General features: G+C 30.5%; 1 protein-coding gene across 1 annotated transcript; it reads right to left on the bottom strand.

Moving 5' to 3' along the window:
• Positions 1 to 11,855: 11,855 nt before the first annotated feature.
• LOC105110971 (aquaporin TIP1-1-like) lies at positions 11,856 to 13,099 on the bottom strand. The gene is made up of 2 exons (XM_011006186.1): positions 12,594 to 13,099; positions 11,856 to 12,470 (listed from the first exon to the last, which is right to left on the bottom strand). The coding sequence occupies exons 1-2, from the start codon at positions 12,975 to 12,977 to the stop codon at positions 12,096 to 12,098; spliced, it is 759 nt and encodes a 252-aa protein (XP_011004488.1). The 5' UTR covers positions 12,978 to 13,099; the 3' UTR covers positions 11,856 to 12,095.
• Positions 13,100 to 19,877: the final 6,778 nt, after the last annotated feature.

Below are 19,877 nucleotides of genomic sequence, written 5' to 3'. Positions count from 1 at the left end.
GTTCCACAGCATGATCAAGAAAAGACAACAACTTATCATAATAACCATTAACATTTAACAAACATATGGGTTTATGGTGAATGTGTAGTTGGGCCCAAGAGGAAATATGAAAGATCTCTTCCAATGTGCCTAGACCACCTAGTAAAGCAATGAAGGCATCCACATGGTTAAACATTGCATTCATTCGCGCTGACATTGTGGAGACCTAAAGTTCCTCTCCAATTGTTTTTCCAATGATATCTCCTTATGCTAAAGCTTCGGGAACGACCCCCAAAACTTGACTACCTCCTAAAAATACAGCTATTGACACACCTCTGATTAATCCCAGACTGCCTCCCCCATACACTAAATGAATCTTTCTCTCAGCTAGCATCTGACCAAGATGATTTGCTGATTCTAAAAACTCCTTTTCTTTCTCAGGACTAGATCCACCGAAAACACAAATACTTTTTATTTGATGACTTGAGAAACTTGCCATTTCTACACACTTCTGTATTTATTGAATGTATGGGTTGAGTAGAAATGAAAGGAAGGAAGAGAGGATTTTATAGATGAGAAATTAGAAAGGCAATCATACCACTTATATGTAGGCCAACTAGAGTCTCACACTCTCTCTCTTTCTCTCTCTTTATTTATTTATTTATTTACTTTTAAAAAAGCATATGTATATACAGGTAGTTGTGATTATGGCTCACATCTTCCCTTGGTTTTACGTCCAAGAATGGCTTAAATGCCCTCTATGGATCGGGGATAGGCTTCCCATCCAGTTTTCTTAAAAACTGGCAAACATGGTCTTTTTTAGTCAGATTCCCAAGACTAGGTCAATCATGTTCTTTATGAAATAGTAGCCATAAATCATGAATTACACGATGCACATCTCCACTAGGATGCGTCTCAAGAGTCAATAGAAGATTATCTAAAAACTCCTTACTCAGGCCATCCTTAATGAATTGTATTTTATCTTCACGGTTTATAGATACTATTCCTAAAGAACGACATTGTGCATTACAAGTCCATCTAGCACATCAATGACAGACTTTCAGTCATTTTGCACGACGTTTCTTTGTAAAAGTGCTTTTATCTGTTCCAGGCATGTGTGAAATGAAAGATTTAGAGGACTCACCTGATAATTGAACTTTTGCTTCAATCAACCAGCGAATATCTTCAGGAATTCCATGATTTATTAACAATCTCAATCTTGCACATCTAGTACAGTAAATTTTTGTAATCACATTTTGAGGCAGAGTGGGAAAATACTTTTTTAATTTTTCAAGATTAGTGTCCATTTTCAAATGAGAATTGGAAGAGAGATTCAAAGAATTACACAAATATATACACAAATATCAGTTATTGTGGGAAACTGAAAGAACTAACTTAAGTCACGGAGTACCGTTATTCGCCATTTGACCGGGGTGAGAGAAACTAGCAAAAATCACTCAAAAAAAATAAAATCAATCTTTATATACAAGATCACCCAATTTAATACAGTTATGTTCAACTGAACAATTGTCAAAGTAAACTTTTAGACGATGTCCATTTACCTTAAAAACATTGCCATTCTTTGGATTCTCGATGTCGTAGGCCCCATATAGATACACATGTTTCACAATAAAAGGACTGCTCCATCTTGATCTTAATTTTCCAGGAAATAAATACAGTCGAGAATTATAAAGCAAGACTTTTTGACCAACATTGAATGTTTTTCTTAGTATTTTATTTTCATGAAACTCTTTAATTCTTGCTTTATGAATTCTTGAATTTTCATATGTATCATTTCTTATTTCCTCAAGCTCATTTATTTGTAATTTTTGTAGTTGACTAGCATCATCTAGATTTGAATTGAAAGCTTTAATAGCCCAATAAACTTTATGTTCAAGTTTCATAGGCAAGTGACAAGGTTTTCCATAGACTAGTCTATAAGGTGAGATACCTAATGATGTTTTATAAGCAGTTCGATAAGCCCAAAGTGCATTATTATGTCTTAAAAACCAGTCTTTCCTATTAGGGTTCACTATTTTCTTCAAAATATGTTTGATCTCCATATGAGCAAGCTCTACTTGTGCACTTGTTTGAGGGTGATAAGGGGTGGCAACTTTGTGTGTGATTCCATATTTCTTCATTAAAGACTCAAATGGCTTGTTGCAGAAATGTGTTCCACCATCACTTATTATGGCTCGAGGAACTCCAAATCGACTCAAAATATTTTCTTTCAAAAACTTTATCACTATTTTGTGATCATTGTTTCAATTTCGAATTGCCTTTATCCATTTTGAAACATAATCTACTGCGACTAATATGTATAAGAAACCAAATGATGGAGGGAATGGACCCATGAAATCTATACCCCAGCAGTCAAAGATCTCAATGACAATAATAGGATTTAAAGGCATCATGTGACGTTTTGAAATAGATCCCAACTTTTGATAATTTTCACAAGACTTGCAGAATGCATGTGAGTCTTTGAACATGGTGGGCCAATAAAATCCACTTTGTAAGATTTTTACAATTGTCTTTCTTGACGAGAAATGACTCTCACATGCCTCAGAATGACAAAATTTAATGACACTACTTACTTCATTGTCAAGGATGCATCTTCGAAATATTTGATTAGGACAATATTTGAATAAATAAGGATCATCCCAATAAAAGTTCTTCACTTCCTTCAAGAACTTTCTTTTATCTTGGGTGCTCTAATGAGTTAGCAATTGTCCTGAAATAAGAAAATTGAAAATATTAGCAAACCAAGGCATTGTAGAGACAGAAAGTAAAGATTCATTGGGAAAGTAGTCATCAATTGGTGTGATGTCAATTTTCAAATTTGCTGTCAATCTTGACAAGTGATCTGCGATAAAATTTTCGCTGCCTTTCTTATCTTTGATTGTGATATCAAATTCTTGAAGTAATAAAATTCACCACACCAATCTAGCCTTAGAATCTTTCTTAGAAAGAAGATATTTCAATGTTGCATGATCACTAAAAACAACAATAGGTGAGCCAACAAGATAAGATCTGAATTTTTCACATGCAAATACTACTGCAAGTAATTCTTTTTTAGTGGTGGTATAATTCTTTTGAGCACTATTTAAAGTTTTACTTGCATAGTAAATTACATAAGGTTTCTTATCTTTTCTTTGTCCCAAAACAGCACCTACGACATAATCACTAGCATCACATATTATTTCAAAAGGTAATGACCAATCGGGAGGTTGAATAATAGGAGCACAAGTAAGCAAGTTTTTAAGTTTAACAAAGGCTTCTTCACAATGTTCAGTCCATTCAAAAATAGTATCCTTTGTTAGAAGGTTACTTAAAGGCTTAGATATTACACTTAAATCTTTGATGAACCTTTTATAAAAACCAGCATATCCTAGGAATGATCTAACATCTTTAAGAGATTTTGGTGTTGATAATTTTACAATTAACTCGATTTTAGATTTGTCAACCTCAATTCCTTTTGATGAAACAATGTGTCTAAATACAATGCCATTTGTTACCATAAAATGACATTTTTCCCAATTCAGCACAAGATTCTTCTCTTCACACCTAGTCAAAACCTTTTCTAAGTTAGTCAAACAATCATCAAATGAATCGCCAAAAATAGAAAAATCATCCATGAAAATCTTAAGAAAATGTTCAACCATATCACTAAATATACTAAGCATGCATCTTTGAAATGTGGCTGGTGCATTACATAATCCAAAAAGCATCCTTCGATATGCAAAAGTACCAAATGGACATGTGAAAGTAGTCTTAACTTGATCTTCCAATGCAATTTGAATTTGGTTGTAACCCAAATAGCCATCTAGGAAACAATAAAATTCATGACCTGCAACTCTTTCTAGGATTTAATCCATGAAAGGTAAAGGAAAATGATCTTTTCTAGTCATTGAATTAAGTTTCCTATAGTCAATGCGCATGCGTCAACCAGTAACAGTTCTAGTGGGAATTAACTCATTGTTCTCATTTGTTATCACAGTAACTCCAGACTTCTTGGGTACAACATGGATAGGACTTACCCATTTACTGTTAGAAATAGGATAAATGATTTCATTATCTAGAAGCTTAATGACTTCATTTTTCACTACTTCTTTCATATTAGGATTTAGCCTTCGTTGCATTTCTCTGAAGGGTTTAGCATTTTCCTCTAAATAAATTCTGCGTGTACAAATCAAAGGACTAATTCCTTTTATATCAGTTATGGTCCATCCTAATGCATTTTTGTGCATTTTCAGAGTTTGTAATAACTTACCTTCTTGATGTGCATTAAGTTTGCAAGAGATTATTACCGGAAAAGTTTCATTTTCTCCCAAAAATGAGTATTTGAGATTGGATGGCAACGACTTCAAATCAGGTTTTGGTGGTTGAACACTTGAAGGTATGGACTTAATTGATCCTGGTGGAAATTCCTCAATTTATGGCCTCCAATTACTTGTCTTTGATTCTTTCTGAAAATAAATCATTTGCAAATCATCAGATTCATCAATCTTAATTTCACTGGAAGTGGTTGGAAATTGATCATGAATTAATTTTTCAGTAAAGTCCACTTCTTGTAAATCATTATCATCTCTAGGTTGCTTGCAAATGTTGAAAATATTCATCTCCAATGTCATGTTTTCAAATGATAGCTTCATCAGTCCATTCCTACAATTAATCAATGCATTAGAAGTTGCAAGAAATGGATGTCCTAAAATAACAGGAAATGAGTTACATACTTCAACAAGTTGTGTGTCCAAGACAATAAAATCCACAGGATAAATGAATTTATCAACTTATACTAACACATCTTCAATTATTCCTCTAGGTACTTTTATAGATCTATCAATAAGTAAAAGAGTTATAGAAGTTGGTTTTAACTCATTTAGATTGAGACTCTGAAAAACTGAATATGGAAGTAAATTCACACTAGCACCGAGATCAAGTAAGGCTCTTTCAATTTTATGCTCTCCAATAAAGCAAAAATTGTAGGACAACTGGGGTATTTATATTTCAAAGCATTATTGTTATGAAGAATAGCACTTACTTCTTCGGCTAGAAAGGCTTTCCTTTTCACATTCAGTTTCCTCTTCACAGTGCATAGATCTTTCAAAAATTTAGCATAGAAAGGAATCTATTTAATAGCATCTAGCAAAGGTATATTGATTCTTACCTGTTTGAAAGTTTTAAAAATTTCAGAGTTGTGATTGACTTTCCTTTGTTTGGTCGTGGCTTGAGGAAATAGAAGTGTTGGCGGAGAATCAGTCTTTTCTTTGTAATTTTCAGATTCAACCCCTTCCTTACCCTTAAAGATTGACTCATCATCTTTCTCATAAGGTTTAAGAGAGGGTTTTTCAATAATCTTACCACTACGAAGAGTAGTGACTGATTTGACTTGGTCCATGTGTTGGTTTCTGGAACTACTTGCATTTGCATTGTATTGCCTTTTGGGATTTTGTTATGGTTAAGATGGAAACTTACCTTTCTCTTGGAAATTGAGAGCAAATGTTAATTTTACAAGAGTATCTTTAAAATCTATCATGTTTTGAGCAAGTTGAGTATTGATTGCCTCTTGCTTTTCAATGAATGCATGCAATGTTTCCTCAAGATTTCTTCTAGGAGGTGGAGTATAAGGAGGTGCATATCTATGAGAATTTTAGAAATTATGGTGTGCTTGAAATGGTGGTTGTGAAGTTTGTGCATTATTGTTCTCACTTTTCCAACTAAAATTTGGGTGATTTCTCCAACCAGGATTGTATGTTTGTGAGTATAGGTTGTGGTTGGTCCTTTGAAAACTGTTTAAAGTATGAGTTTGTTCATGGAGACATTCCTTAAAAGAAGGCAAGGTTGGATAATTATTGGTTGAGTGTTCATTTGTTTCACATATTTGACACACAATGTTTTCAACAGATTTTAATTGACCACTCTTTTTTAATTCTAGTGCCTCGACTTTTTTAGCTAAAGATGCAAACTTAGCTTGAAGGTCATGATCTTCCCTAAGGTTGTACATACCTCCATTAGATGTATAAGGTTGAGTTTTACTTGGTGCCTTATAAGTACCTGCGGTGTCCCAATTTTGAGCATTTTTAGCTAACAAGTCTAAGTAATCCATTGTTTCATCAGGATCTTTATCTTTAAAAGTTTCATTGCACATCAATTCAACTATTTGTCTATCTCTAGGTGTTAACCTTTCATAAAAATATGAAACCAATTTCCATGTTTCAAAACCATGATGAGGGCAAGTACTAAGCAAGTCTCGATGTCTATCCCAATATTGGTAAAATGTTTCTCTTGGTTTTTGAGTGAAAGTGGTGATTTGTTTTTTGAAAGAGTTTGTTCTATGAGATGGAAAAAACTTCTTTAAAAACTGTTGTTGCATTTCATCCCAAGCACAAATGGATCCTAGTCTCAAATTTTGTAGCCATGTTTTAGCTTTATCTTTTAATGAAAAAGGAAAAGGTTTTAATCTGATGGTGTTCATGCTACAATTTAAATTATTATATGTGTTGCAGACCTCCTCGAATTCCCTTAAATACAAGTGTGGATTTTCCAATTCTAAGCCATGAAAAGAAGATAAAAGTTGAATAGTACCTGGTTTAAAATTAAAATGAGATGCATCGGGAGGAAAAACTATGCATAATGGTGCACTTGTTCTTATGAGATTCATGTGATTTCTAAGTGTTCTAGCACGATTATTCTCATTATTCTCATTATGAAGTGATTGATTATCTTCTTCGGCCATATTTTCTAAAAATGATGAGGATACCCTATAAAGTCTACCATTTGATGTACGTGACCACACTCTCATGCACTTGTAGGAATAAAATAAAAGGTGCCAGCACCGGCACAAAAGATAAAAATGGGCTAGCACCAATACATCAAACAAAATAGGCCACAACCAACCCAAAAAATTATAATTGGCTCGTTACTGTGCTGTGCACAGTAACCAACCAATTATTCATTTGCTATGGAACATGAATTGCTCACGTTCTGCATGCAAATGAAAGGAAAATAGAAGATGGATTAGAGGAGGAGAGAAGCAGTACCTAGCGCGAAGAGACTTGGCTGTTGTCGTCTACAGTGGTGATGAATACTTAAAAATGTATTTTTATCAAGGTTTTATATCATTATTTTGCACTTAAAGTATCAATAACTCCTTAACTAAAATATATTTTATAATAACAAGTCTAATATGATAAGATATCTTTAATTTATAGTAAATATTCATTTTCAATACAGGCCTATCACATAAATAAAAGGATTGATTGATGACTTTAAGTACTAAAATTGAAATGTCAAAGAAAGGGTCCAACTTAGAAAAGAAATCATGGTTCAACCCAAACTAGAATATTGTTTAGTCATTAGGTCATATCTGGAGCTGTAGATCTTGGATTTAGGTCTGCTCTATATGGATGGAAAGCTAAGACATGGGCCTAAAACATTCATAGAAAGGTAAGACTCAATTTTATTGTTTGGAAGTCCAAATTTTAGCAACAACAGAGAAGTCTGAATATGTCCTGCAGCTTAGACACTATTCATTGTTCAGCCCATATCTCGAGTTCTAAGAGTCCAAATGACCTTAATTTTATTTTTTTTAGAAAGATGAGACAATTTTATAGAACTTTCATGTTTAATTCTGTTCAAATTTTGATGTTAGTAATGACATTTTGTTCAGACAAATAGATAAGGATTATCACCAAGTCAAGATATAGCCATCCACTCAACAATTAGTCAACAAATAAATAAGGATTATCCCAAACCGTATAGTTTCTAATTTTGACCTATAAAAGGAGATATTTGTCATGCATTTAGGTATAAATCAAAATCATGTTCTTACTTTCTCTTTATTATAATGCTTAAGTTTTGCTTATATTAATCTTTTGTTTATACTTCTCATTTTGTTTCCTTTACTTAGTTAACTTGTATCTTATTTATGTTTTTCTCTTTTATTATGTTTAGTTAAGTTTATTATATCAAGGTGAAAATATTATACTAATGGTGTAAGAATAAGTATAGTATAAACTCAACATGGACTTTAATGTTTGATGCTAACATATTTTGTATTTGTTATTTTATTTACTCTTAATACTTTGCTTATTAAATGGTTAATCTAGATTTATATTGTATAACCTTGGTACAACAAATACTTTGCACTTTCATATCACAAACCGTATGGTATAACCGACACCTGTGTTATGAAAAGAACTTGATTTGTTATTAATATAAGTTATAATCATGAATACCTGACAACATTTATAAGTATTAGTATTATTCAATAAGATAATTAATGTAATCATGTTAACAATTTATAATCTGATTAGAATCTCCTTTATGTGTGGTTTCTAGTTGAGTAATAAGAGTTTATATTATACTTGTTTGAAATACCATTAGTGGATCCTCTAACCTTGACAATTATTTTTATCATTATTTAATCTTTATATCAATATCACATCTCAAAGTTTTCTTTATTATTATTATTACTATCACTACCACTACCACTACCACTACCACTACCACTACCACTAATATTATTGTTGTTGTTGTTGTCGTATTATTATTTATAATTTATATAATTAGCCTTCTTATGGTTCGACTTCGGTCTTGCTGGGTTATTTATTACTTCGACACTCCTGCACTTTTGAGAAGACATCAATCTTTTGGTTGTATCAAGTGACTTACAGCAGCAGAGATGGTGGTTGGACCCGGTTGCGCTACTTCTTCTCTCCTCTGCTCCACTTCTTTGTCTGTCTTCTTCATTTCTCTCTTTTCCCTCTTTGCTTTTCTTTTTTTTCTTTTTGTTTGTCCCTCCTGCTCTCCTTATTCCTTCTTTTTTTTTTGCGTGAACAGTGCATGAAACGATGCCATTTTGGGCAAAACATGTCAGTTCATTTAAAAGGAAAAAACAACAAAATATGTTAAAGTTAACATTGGTCCTCATTTTGTAATTTGTTCATTCAAGTCCTAAATTGTAATTTTAATTAAAAAAATCTATCCAATTGCATCCTTGCCAAAAATCAAATAGCAGCCCTAAAGTTGACTGTCTTTTTCACTTTGGTTCTTGGTATTGAAGTTATGCAATTTGACCATTAATTAAGCAATAAACTTTTAATTTCTTCAATTGGGTCCTAAATCTGGTTTTAATTACAGCCCTTCTAATTACTTGTCTTTCCCAGTTTAGTTCTTAGTTTCGGATTTCTTCAATTAAGTCTCTAATTAGCCATCAAACTTCAATATTTATGCAAATAAGCTCCTGATTTGACCAAATTAACTCTCAAAAATTATAATTTGACCCCAGAACTTTGATTTCTTCCAATTAAAGCCCAAATTAACTCCAAAATTAATTTTTCTTACAATCAAAACCTCCATAAACTCAATTAAACTTTTAATAAAATTTAATTGAGTCCATAATCATTTGATTTTCAACTTTTCTTCCTTAAATTGAATTTTTTTTTATCAATAGAGCTCTCATCAATCAACAAAATACTGTCGAATTTTACTCTTTGTATTTTTTAACCTCCTCAACTAATTTTTAACCATTTTTTGAGCATTTTGGCATCCTTTTCTCATTGTTCTTATTTTTTTTATTTTTTTCAAACATATTTTTTTATTTTTTGTATTTTCTTCTTCTTTGTGCTGGAGCCCAAAAATAGTTATGACAACAATGATCACAAAACAGTGATAAAATTTTTGAAAAAAAATATTTTGAGTTGATTTGGAATCCCTCAAGTCATGATAAGTGATGGTGGAATACATTTTTGCAACAAGTCATTTGAGTTTTTAATGAAAAATATGGAATCACATACAAAATTATCACTCTTTATCACCTTTAAACAAGTAAATAAATTGAACTTACTAATAGGAAGATCAAACAAATCTTGGAGAAAACAGTAACTCTAACAGGAAAAACTAGTCTTTAAGATTTAATGATGTACTTTAAAATTATTAAACTCCTTATAAAATATCATTAAGTATATTATCTTATAGATTAGTTTATAAAAATCTTATTATTTGCTTGTGAAACTTGAACATAAAATTTATTGGGCTATTAAAATTTGTAATTTAGAAATAATATATATTAACCGTGAAAATATATTAAAAAACCCTGTTAGCATTCAATTCAGATAAACCTCCTGCCTTCTATTCGAGATAAAAACTATTCTAAAAATCCCTCATTGATTGTACTTAAATTCCAATGCCAATTTCATAATTTTTTCCTTGGCTGATCAATATTTTGTGATGAACTTTCTTTTTTTATTGAATTAAAAACAAACTATTCCAATATCATCAGACATAAACAACAGGCATCACCAGATTGTACAGACAGTTCGGGAAGCATGGAAGACGGATTCATGCAATGTAATTATGTGGTCGTAAGGAGTGACTGCAGATTCGCAAATTGAGCGGCTTAGGCAAGCCGAGGACTCAACTTTCAAGCTAAGGATGCGTACATTGTCAATTATTGGACTTATATCCATTATGCTCACTACCCCACGTTATACAACACCATGAAAGTCACTCTCCTTCTGATCCTCGGCAGATATTCACCCTTTTATCTATTTGTAAATAAAAGAAAGCATTTATTCGGAACCGCCAGTGCTCCTCCGTATGATGAATCAATCGGTGGGTCCTAAAATCCACTTTTAATATTCGCTTCAGTGACGGTGACGGTGACGGGGACATGGGACATGTTGCACAGCCCCATTGGATGATGATGCTCTCTACAGGATACCATGCCTTCACGTCAATTCTAGATTCCACCAAGATGAGGTTGCAAATTTGAAATATCAAAGATGATTATCACTAATCTGACCGTGCAATTTTATTTAATAACCATTTTTCACGGTCTTCCTTCAACACATTATATAATATTTTAACTGGATTAGCTTTTTTTCCATATTCGTTTTTTATAACGTAATATAATTCAATTTAATGTATAATAATAAAATCTTAATTAAAAATCAATCATAAACATCACCAAGAGAAGAAATGACTACGACAGTACGCCCGTAGGAAAGAAAGAAAACCGAAAGAATGTTGAGAAAACAGTGGAGTAGCTTCCCCTTACAGCTTTCCTATTGGATGATGAATCCGAACAGTGGAAAAGACAGGACATGGAGTTGGGTCCGGAGTGAAAAAGTTCCATGGTCTGAAAAGGGTCGGAGAGTTTCACGTGCTCAGCCACTGCGGTCCCCCATTAAGAGGGCAAGGTTAAGCAAACCACCAGGTAAGCTGGGGCTGGAGTTCTGCTAGATGTGAACTGGGAACCCAGCTATGCTTTCGCCTCAAAATCTTGAGAATTATGGTTTTTTACTTTTATTTTTATGAACGAAGGGAGTTGAATTTGGGATCATCATAGCGTTCATGGGTTAACAGTGCAAGCCAATACGATTACAAGTTCAGGAAAATGTATTAACTCAGGAATTAGCAAAGGGCCAGACCTATCCAGAAATTACTTGTCTTCTACTGAATAACTCAGGAATTAGTAACGGCCAAAAATAGGATCACGGATTTAACTACCTTCCTATCCGAATTAATAAAATAATGCAGTCCGAGTCACTAGAAATTGACATGCGAAGCTTCTCGACAGCCCATAGACTAAAACCAAATGTATGGATTTAGAAAAAGAAAAAAAAAATGTCCCCCCTTTACAGAATAATCTCTCTCGTTATAAAAGTGTTTTATTTTCGTTTTTTTTTGTTTTTTTTATCTACTCGCTCCAGTACTTCTTCATTAATTAACGAAAGAGACCAAAAGCCGCATGTAATTTATATTATAATCTTTTCACCATTATCCTTTTTCCATAGGCTTCATGGACGGTTACCGAAAAGTTATGTGTTTTTTCATTTAAATTAGAAAAAAGAGCAACCAAAGCAGATCGAAACGAACAAAACCGGAGAAATACAACAAAGATAGAAAGATGATTGGGAATCAAAGCTTACAACCAAAGCAGATCGATCGAATACACGAACCACACCGCGACATGGTGATGGGAACGATCACAAATGAAAAGGCAGGACAAATAAATACCCTCGTAAAGAAATAGGTACAGAGAAGGAAAGAAAAGCCGTGGCAGTACTGAAGATTAAAACCATCTCATGCATGCACATTGGCGTCCCACTTGTTTAGTAGTCAGTAGTCGGCAACTGCTCGTGGGTGCCAAAGCCGATGAAGAACAGCTCGTAAATGAGCCCAGCAAGTCCACCACCAATCAGTGGTCCGGCCCAGTACACCCAGTGATTGGTCCAGCTCCAGCTCACCAAGGCAGGGCCGAATGAAACAGCTGGGTTCATTGACGCTCCATCAAAGGCACCTCCGACTAGAATGTTAGCACCCACAATGAAACCAATTGCAATCGGGGCTATGATTCCCAGATTGCCCTTCTTTGGATCAATTGCTGTGGCATAGACAGTGTATACAAGTCCAAAGGTCATCACGATCTCAAGAACGAAGGCGTTCCATACACCAACCCCAGACGAAAGAGCGAAAGCAGAGGTTTCCTGCGTTGTTTCATGTCAAAACCCAACATTTAGTTCGGACTGTTACTTTAACTTCAATAACGAACTTAAAACTGATTTGTCGAAGAAAAAGAAATACAAAATGGTACGTGCGTCTAAACTCACCAAGCCACCAGTGACGAATTTAAGAAGCAAGCAAGCAACAGTGGAGCCAAGGAGCTGAGCAATCCAGTAAAGGACGCCACGGAAGAGGGTGATGTTGCCACCAATGAAAGCACCGAAGGTGACAGCGGGGTTGACATGGCCACCGGAGATGTTGGCACCAACAGAAACAGCAACAAAAAGAGCAAAAGCATGGGCTATAGCTGCAGCTATGAGTCCAGCGGGTGTGTTGGAAGCTCCGTCGGTGAGTTTGCTGAAGGCCATGCCGGACCCTTCACCGGCAAAGACAAAAATAAGGGTGGAGATGAACTCAGCCAAGGCTGCCTTCAAGGCATCGGGCTGAGTTGTCTCATGGTAGTGGCCCACGGCAATGTTCCTGATCGGCATCTTTTCTGTCTGATCAAGATTGAAAGGTGGGAATCGCGCTCTCTGTGTGTTTACTCTGGCTGCAGAAGCTAGCTAGAGAATGGTCAGGTGCAAGAACTGGTCACCACTTCGCAGCTTTGTGGCCATACTTATACTGAGAGCACTGCAATTGGTCAACCTGTATTATCCGGTCTCCGGTTGAGATTTGAGGGGTGAAAAATGTGATTGGTGGACGGACAGCGTGTGAAATGATTTAATTTTTCTTCTTTGTTTTTTTCACCTGCAGCTGAACATGCGTCTTTGATATTTACAAATATTCAAAACATTTAATCGTCTTGAAGCCTACAGATGAAACATCACTGTATATAGGTACAACAAATCTGAGGGTCAAGTTATTGACACGTGGTTGTTTAACTACGAGACACGTAATGAGCGGCTGGGGTGGATTTCGTCTTCTCTGCCCAGTCTCTCGAAAAATCGAATATTTAATAATGATGTCTCCTAAAATAATAATTAGTTCTTTTCTTTCCTTTTCTTTTCTTTTTATAAAGGAGATAAATCATAAATGGAGGAAATTGAAATGTTAGTGCGATATATGTATATATAATTCTTTTTTAATTGTGTTCGTATCATCTAATTAATAAAATAGTATTTTTTTAATCTTATATTTTTAAAAAAAAAAAATAATTTCTTTATTTTTTTATTTTTTATATATTTTATATATATTTTTGAGAATACTTATTAATATATTCAATTAATATTTCATACATTCTTGAATATCACCTTATTCACTAATACATTTGATTAATTTCGTAAACATGTCATTATTTTATTTTATATATCTTGAAGCTGTATTTTAAAGACTTTATTTATTTTTAAAAAATGTAAAATAAATTTTATTAATTCCCAAATAATTAATTTCTTTTATTTTATATTTTCATTAATATATATTTATTTTTATAAATATTACATTTTAAACTTTAAACTTTTTATAATATAAATGTGTATGAATAGAATGCTTGGATAAGTTTTGTCGTACAAGACGCCATGTGCTTGTCTGAAAAGAAGCAGTGGGATATAAGTTTGGATAGGAAACACTGAAACCAAATATATATATATATATATATATATATATATATATTGAAAGGAAAAATTATTGTACACATAGACTTAGATTACTATTTATTGTGAAAGCGTAATTATTATTTTACTTTTCTAAAAAATATCAAATGTCTTGGTCTTGCTACTGGGGATATTTCAATCCTCTTGCACAACTTATTAGTTACTAGAGGAATGATGGAGAATATATGTGTTTTTTATAATTTTTTAAGCAATAAAATAACTTAATTATTTTTAAAATTAAAATAAATAAATAAACTTATAAACAGGGTATTACTTTTTAAAACACAGTTAAACAACCATTTTATTCTTAAAATCAAAAAAATTAAAATATGCATCCATCAACTTTTAATCTTTACTATGATTTTTCTTTTCTATTATTATTAATTTTATATTATCAATTTCATAGAGGGGAGTTTGTTTTTTTACGTAAATTAAATATTATTTTAATGGAAAAAGTTGTCGGTGTGTAAGGGTTATGAATTCACATATATGAGGCGTTTATATGTTTTAGGTAATATGTACAATAACTCTCAATAATCAGAAATGCTTTTTTGTGGTGTTGTTAAAAATATTACTACTTTCTTTTTCTATTAGTATGATGTGTGCCAATAATAGTAAAGTGATTTGTTGTTATTGATGTGTTTTTCTTTTTTCTCTAAAAATTATACTTGTTGTTTATGTTATTTGTTTGTTACGCGTGTCAATAATAGTAAAGTGATTTGTTGTTATTAATGTGTTTTTCTTTTTTCTTTTTTTCCCTAAAAATTACACTTGTTGTTTATGTTATTTGTTTGTTACTTCTTTTACTATCATTCATTAAGTAATTGTTTTTTATATTTTGCTTTTTATATTTTGCAATATCTTTAGAATATAGCTTTTTAAAGTTTTTTACTTTCATCCATCTTTTTCTTAATACTATTTGTATACTTTAATGCTAATTATGGCAGTGATCCCACATATTACAAGTTTGTTACTAATTTTTATATTTTTTTAGGTAATTCTTTTATTTTCTAAAAGAGTAAGAAACAATTAATTATTTCTATCGTGCTATGACATCTATTATCAAAAAAATTATTTGAATAAGTTGGGTACTTGCAAATATGAGATTTTTCCTTTCTCATCTTACTCCTATGTATTATGATAATCAAAATTCAATTCAAATTGCTAATAACTCGATTTTTCAAGAACGAATTAAGCACACTAAGATCGATTATTATCTTACTTGTTATTATCTCAAGCATGAAGCTATTACTTTACCTTTTTATTTCTTATTCTTTATAGATTGTAGATTTATTTATCTAGTCATATTTTATTTCTTGTTTTTTTTTCTAGTTAGCAAACTCTCAATACTTGTAGTTAACGGGGAAGATATTAAGAAATATAAGGTTATATTGTTTTATTTATTAAGGGTAAAATAATATTTTTCTTTTCTTTTCAATTTAGCCTATATATAATCTTTTTTATTTAAATCAAAACTATTCATTTATACTATTATGAATACATTATGCAATATGAATTAAACACTAGCCTCCTCCTCTTTTTATTTTTGTATTTAAGTTCGAGGGAGATTGTTTGACAACGTGAGTAATGTGTTATCTACATACCATAACTCTTTCTAAACATATTATTAAATAATATTCCATGAACAGATTTTATATTTTCAAAATTCTATCTAAAATGTTATAAATCCTTCAAGTCAGGATGGTCATAGAGGTCTATGAAAAAAGAGGATGCTCCTGCCGCCTTCACAAACTCCTCCTAATCTTTATACTGCATTACCTCTTTTGGCCGGCGAGGATTCCCCATTACAATTATAAATTTTTAATACAAAATATATTACATTTGTTATTGCAATGAAACATATATATATATGGAGAGGGGATAAGAACCTGTAGAGTGAGAAAAATAGCATCACAAGTAAAGTTTTGTAAGAATTAATTCATAGTCCTTTTCATTAAAAACAAAAAAGAAAATCAATTAACAGAAATAGTTTATATCTACTTGTCTTGATCTTCCTCACGTTGTTTACATAAAAAGAAATCTCAAATGAGATTATGAGAATATGAGGAAGGTATACCAAAAGACTTTGAGAGTGATGGTTAAAACGATCATGGCCACTAGCAATGGAGGTCGTTCGATATTTTTATTCAAGACTGAGCTGTCTCTATCATTCTAAGCCTTGTTATCATATTAATTATGTCGTCTGATTAGGGATTTTGTTTGCTGCCTCAGATGAGCCTTCAAAATCAAGGAAGCCCTAAACACTAATTTAAGAGGGATTAGGGCAACTCTGGGAATTCAAAGTGTCCAAAGTAATTCGGTAATTTCACTAATTATTGTGAGGTTTTGTAGTCACTTTCTCGGCTCCAATTGATCTATTCTTTTTGTGTTTGCAAAATATTGAGGATAACTCCGAAGGTTCGGTAGGTTTGGGTTGTTAAAAGCCATTCCAATCTAATTCTTAGTTTCCACGTCATCAAAGGATATACTTCAGTTCTTCTGGCCCTACTGCACTGTGCAAATTATGAGAAAGGGTCCCATAAAATGCTGCTACTCTTTATTTTCAAAATAAAATCACTTATTATTTTTAAAAATATTTTTATTTAAAAATATATTAAAATAATATTTTTTATTTTTAAAAATTCATTATTAACATTAAATTATTAAAATTAATCTAAAAACATTAAAAAAATTAATTTAAAATAAAAATTTAAATAAAAAATTTAAATTTTTTAAAAACATTTTAAAATATAAAAAATAATTTGCTGCTTTCATTTAAAAGAAATTTATGTATTATTAACATATTTTTATGAAGGGAAAAAAATAACCTATATATAGATTAATTTGATATAACTTGATTAACTTGACAAGTCTAAAAAAACCCGTAGATAACAGGGGAAAAAATAATTTAACTAAAATAAAATAATTTTTAAAAAAAATATTGAAATAACAATCAACACGGTCATCCTAAGTTAACATGTAAAATATATGACTCTGGTCATAAGACCATGATAATTTTATAAAAAACAAATCAAAAAATATATTAAATCTCAATTGTCAATCAATCTAATATTAAATAAAAAAATTAAAAAATATATTAAACCTTAATTGTCAATCAACCTAATATTAAATAAAAAAATTATTAAAATTATTAAAAAAACTCTAGTAAACTCAGGTTAACCTATCAAACTTATATTATAATATCGAGATAACCTAATAAAAAATAAATCAAAACAAATCATGAAACGCAATTCTCAATCAATCTAAAATTAAATAATAAAATTAAACAAAATCAATTAAAAAAATAAAAAACTATAGTTAACTCGATTTAATCGTTAAACCTTTAACTTGAGATAGTAAAAAACTTATATATAGTAAATAGAAATAAATTATTATATTTAATTCTCAATTAATAAAAAAATCAATTACAAGAAAAATATTTTTTTTTTAGTAAATCAAATTAATTTTAAAATTCATAATTCGAATTATAAGGCTATAGTAACTTTATAAAAAATAAATTGAACTAAATAATAAAGTTTGATCCCTCATTAATATAATGTTAAAAAATAAAAATAAAAAATAAAAAAATAAATATTTAAATATGGATAGGATATTTTGTATTTTGTGATTGATTAATAATAAAAAAGAAAAAAGGAAGAGAAAACAAATAACAGAGCTGATCAGCTCTCTGTTTCTAGTATCTTGTCTGTTTCGTGCTAGATGGTTTGTCACGGGGATATTCTGTGACCTGACTCTCACCGGATATATTTTAGTATCATTCATCCTCCATGTGGAGGTCGTTGTTGGTATCCACTGCTAAGGCCTTGTTTGATCCAACGACATTAATCTTGAGACGAGGATATTCGATATTCCTCTCAGCACACTTCATATTGATTCCTTTCCTTCTTCAAGTAATTAACGTCATCCATTTCATTATATTATTATAATTTTATTAATTAATTGTTATTGTCATTGTGGTTATGTTTGTTTCTGTTGTTCTTTTTTTTTTATTTAAATATGGATAGGAGTACAACTCATACTTATGAAAAATACTTAACTTAAATTTTATATAATTTTATTTATTTTCTTTCAAATTCGCACTGCTATCCTTCTATTGATTCAATTTAAATTATATATATATATATATATATAAACTAAAACAATTTTTTTAAAATATATAAATATTTAACGTTTTAAAGGAATATCAAGGTTGCAAGTATGTATAGCGATAGTGTCCGTTTGTTTGGTATTACTGTTATTTTAAAGCATAACTGCTTTTGCTCTAAAAATAGCATTTGGTAGATGTTGCTTTAAAACAATGCAAAGTACCATTAACTTTTAATTAAAAACACAACTACTTATTATGGGATTTTTATTTATTTAAAAAACAACCTTTTTCTGTTAATTTTTCCTTAAAAAGATTTTAAATACTTAAGATATTAGTATTTTATATAAACTCTATTTCAAATTGTTTTTACTGAAAAGATGTTTTTAAATCACTTTATTTTAATTTTTATTTGCTTTTTTGGCTTTTTAAGATTAAGAATTACTTTTATATAAAATGGGCACAAGTCATGTAAGTTTTAGGAGTTTTAATATAGATGAAATATACTTATTAAGATATTTATTAGTTTTTTTACAATCCTTGTTGGTCATGTTATAGCTAAAAATCATGGCAACATAATTTAACTAAAAACTATTTAGTTGTTTTAAAAATATATAAACTTGACATTATTATAATCATTATTATATTGTTATTATCATTAATTCTTTGCATTGAAAATTTTATTTTAATTAAAATAATAGGGGAGGTAGAAGTTACACTCGGTTTAATCATTAAAGATGTATTATTATGTTAAAGAATTATTTCAATTTAGGTTATTTGATGAGATTTAATATATAATTTTATATTTATTTTTCTAAAATAATTGCACCCCATTAAATATAAAAAACATATTTTTAATATTTTATAATTGATAAATATATAAATGCTATAAAAGTATTATTTTGGAGATTGAGAAGGAGTTAGAAGCTGAAATTAAGAAGAGAAATACGAGAAATGAGAAATTTAAGCTAAATACTAGTGGTGTCAATACCAGTGTACAAATTTACATCAAGATCATATTTAATTTTTTATTTTATTTTATTTTGATGACTAGTTGGTTATTAGAATCAAGAATCGAAGCTATATGATTAGAATGCCATAATGATAAATTGTAAAAAGTTTGATGAAGAACCAAAAGCAAGAATGCTCGTGTAAATTTTTATTCAATATCAATAATTTTTTTAACATTCTAATAAAAAAAATATTTACTTGTTTAACTTAAACAAAAACAAACCCTAATTAAATATGACAATAAAAAAGATCCAAATAAATAATTAACTTAAAAGTATGGTTAAAATAAAATTCAAATCCCAAGTCTTGTATAAATAAAAACATAATCCATATATTTCTAAATAGTAACACTTGATTATTATAAAAATTTAATATTAATATTATGAAAAATAAGATCTTTAGCAAAACACCTTGTTAATATTACTGGTTATATAAAAATAGATTATTAATGGAACAACAAATATCTTTTTTTATTAGTAATATGCCATGCTCGTTAATAAATTTTTTGACAAAATGATACTAACAATATTTTTTTGCTAGGCATGTTTTTTTTATTTATAAATATATCGGTAATTTTATTATTGATAAAATTATCAATAAAAGTGAAATTAACAAGGATAAATTTTTTAATGAATAATTACCATATATAATTATATCAATAAATATTTTTTTAACAAAAAAAA

The sequence above is a fragment of the Populus euphratica genome, unplaced genomic scaffold (genome assembly GCF_000495115.2).
Source record: "Populus euphratica unplaced genomic scaffold, PopEup_1.0 scaffold389.1, whole genome shotgun sequence".
Classification (NCBI taxonomy): Eukaryota; Viridiplantae; Streptophyta; class Magnoliopsida; order Malpighiales; family Salicaceae; genus Populus; species Populus euphratica.
The sequence above is the reverse complement of the archived record's forward strand: the minus strand, read 5'-3'. Positions and strand labels throughout refer to the sequence as shown.

Excerpts from the sequence above, each read along its gene's own strand:
- LOC105110971 (XM_011006186.1), bottom strand. The coding sequence starts at position 12,977 with ATGCCGATCAGGAACATTGCCGTGGGCCACTACCATGAGACAACTCAG. Across the intron at positions 12,471-12,593 it reads AATTCGTCACTGGTGGCTTG|GAAACCTCTGCTTTCGCTCT; the intron begins GTGAGTTTAGAC and ends GAAACAACGCAG.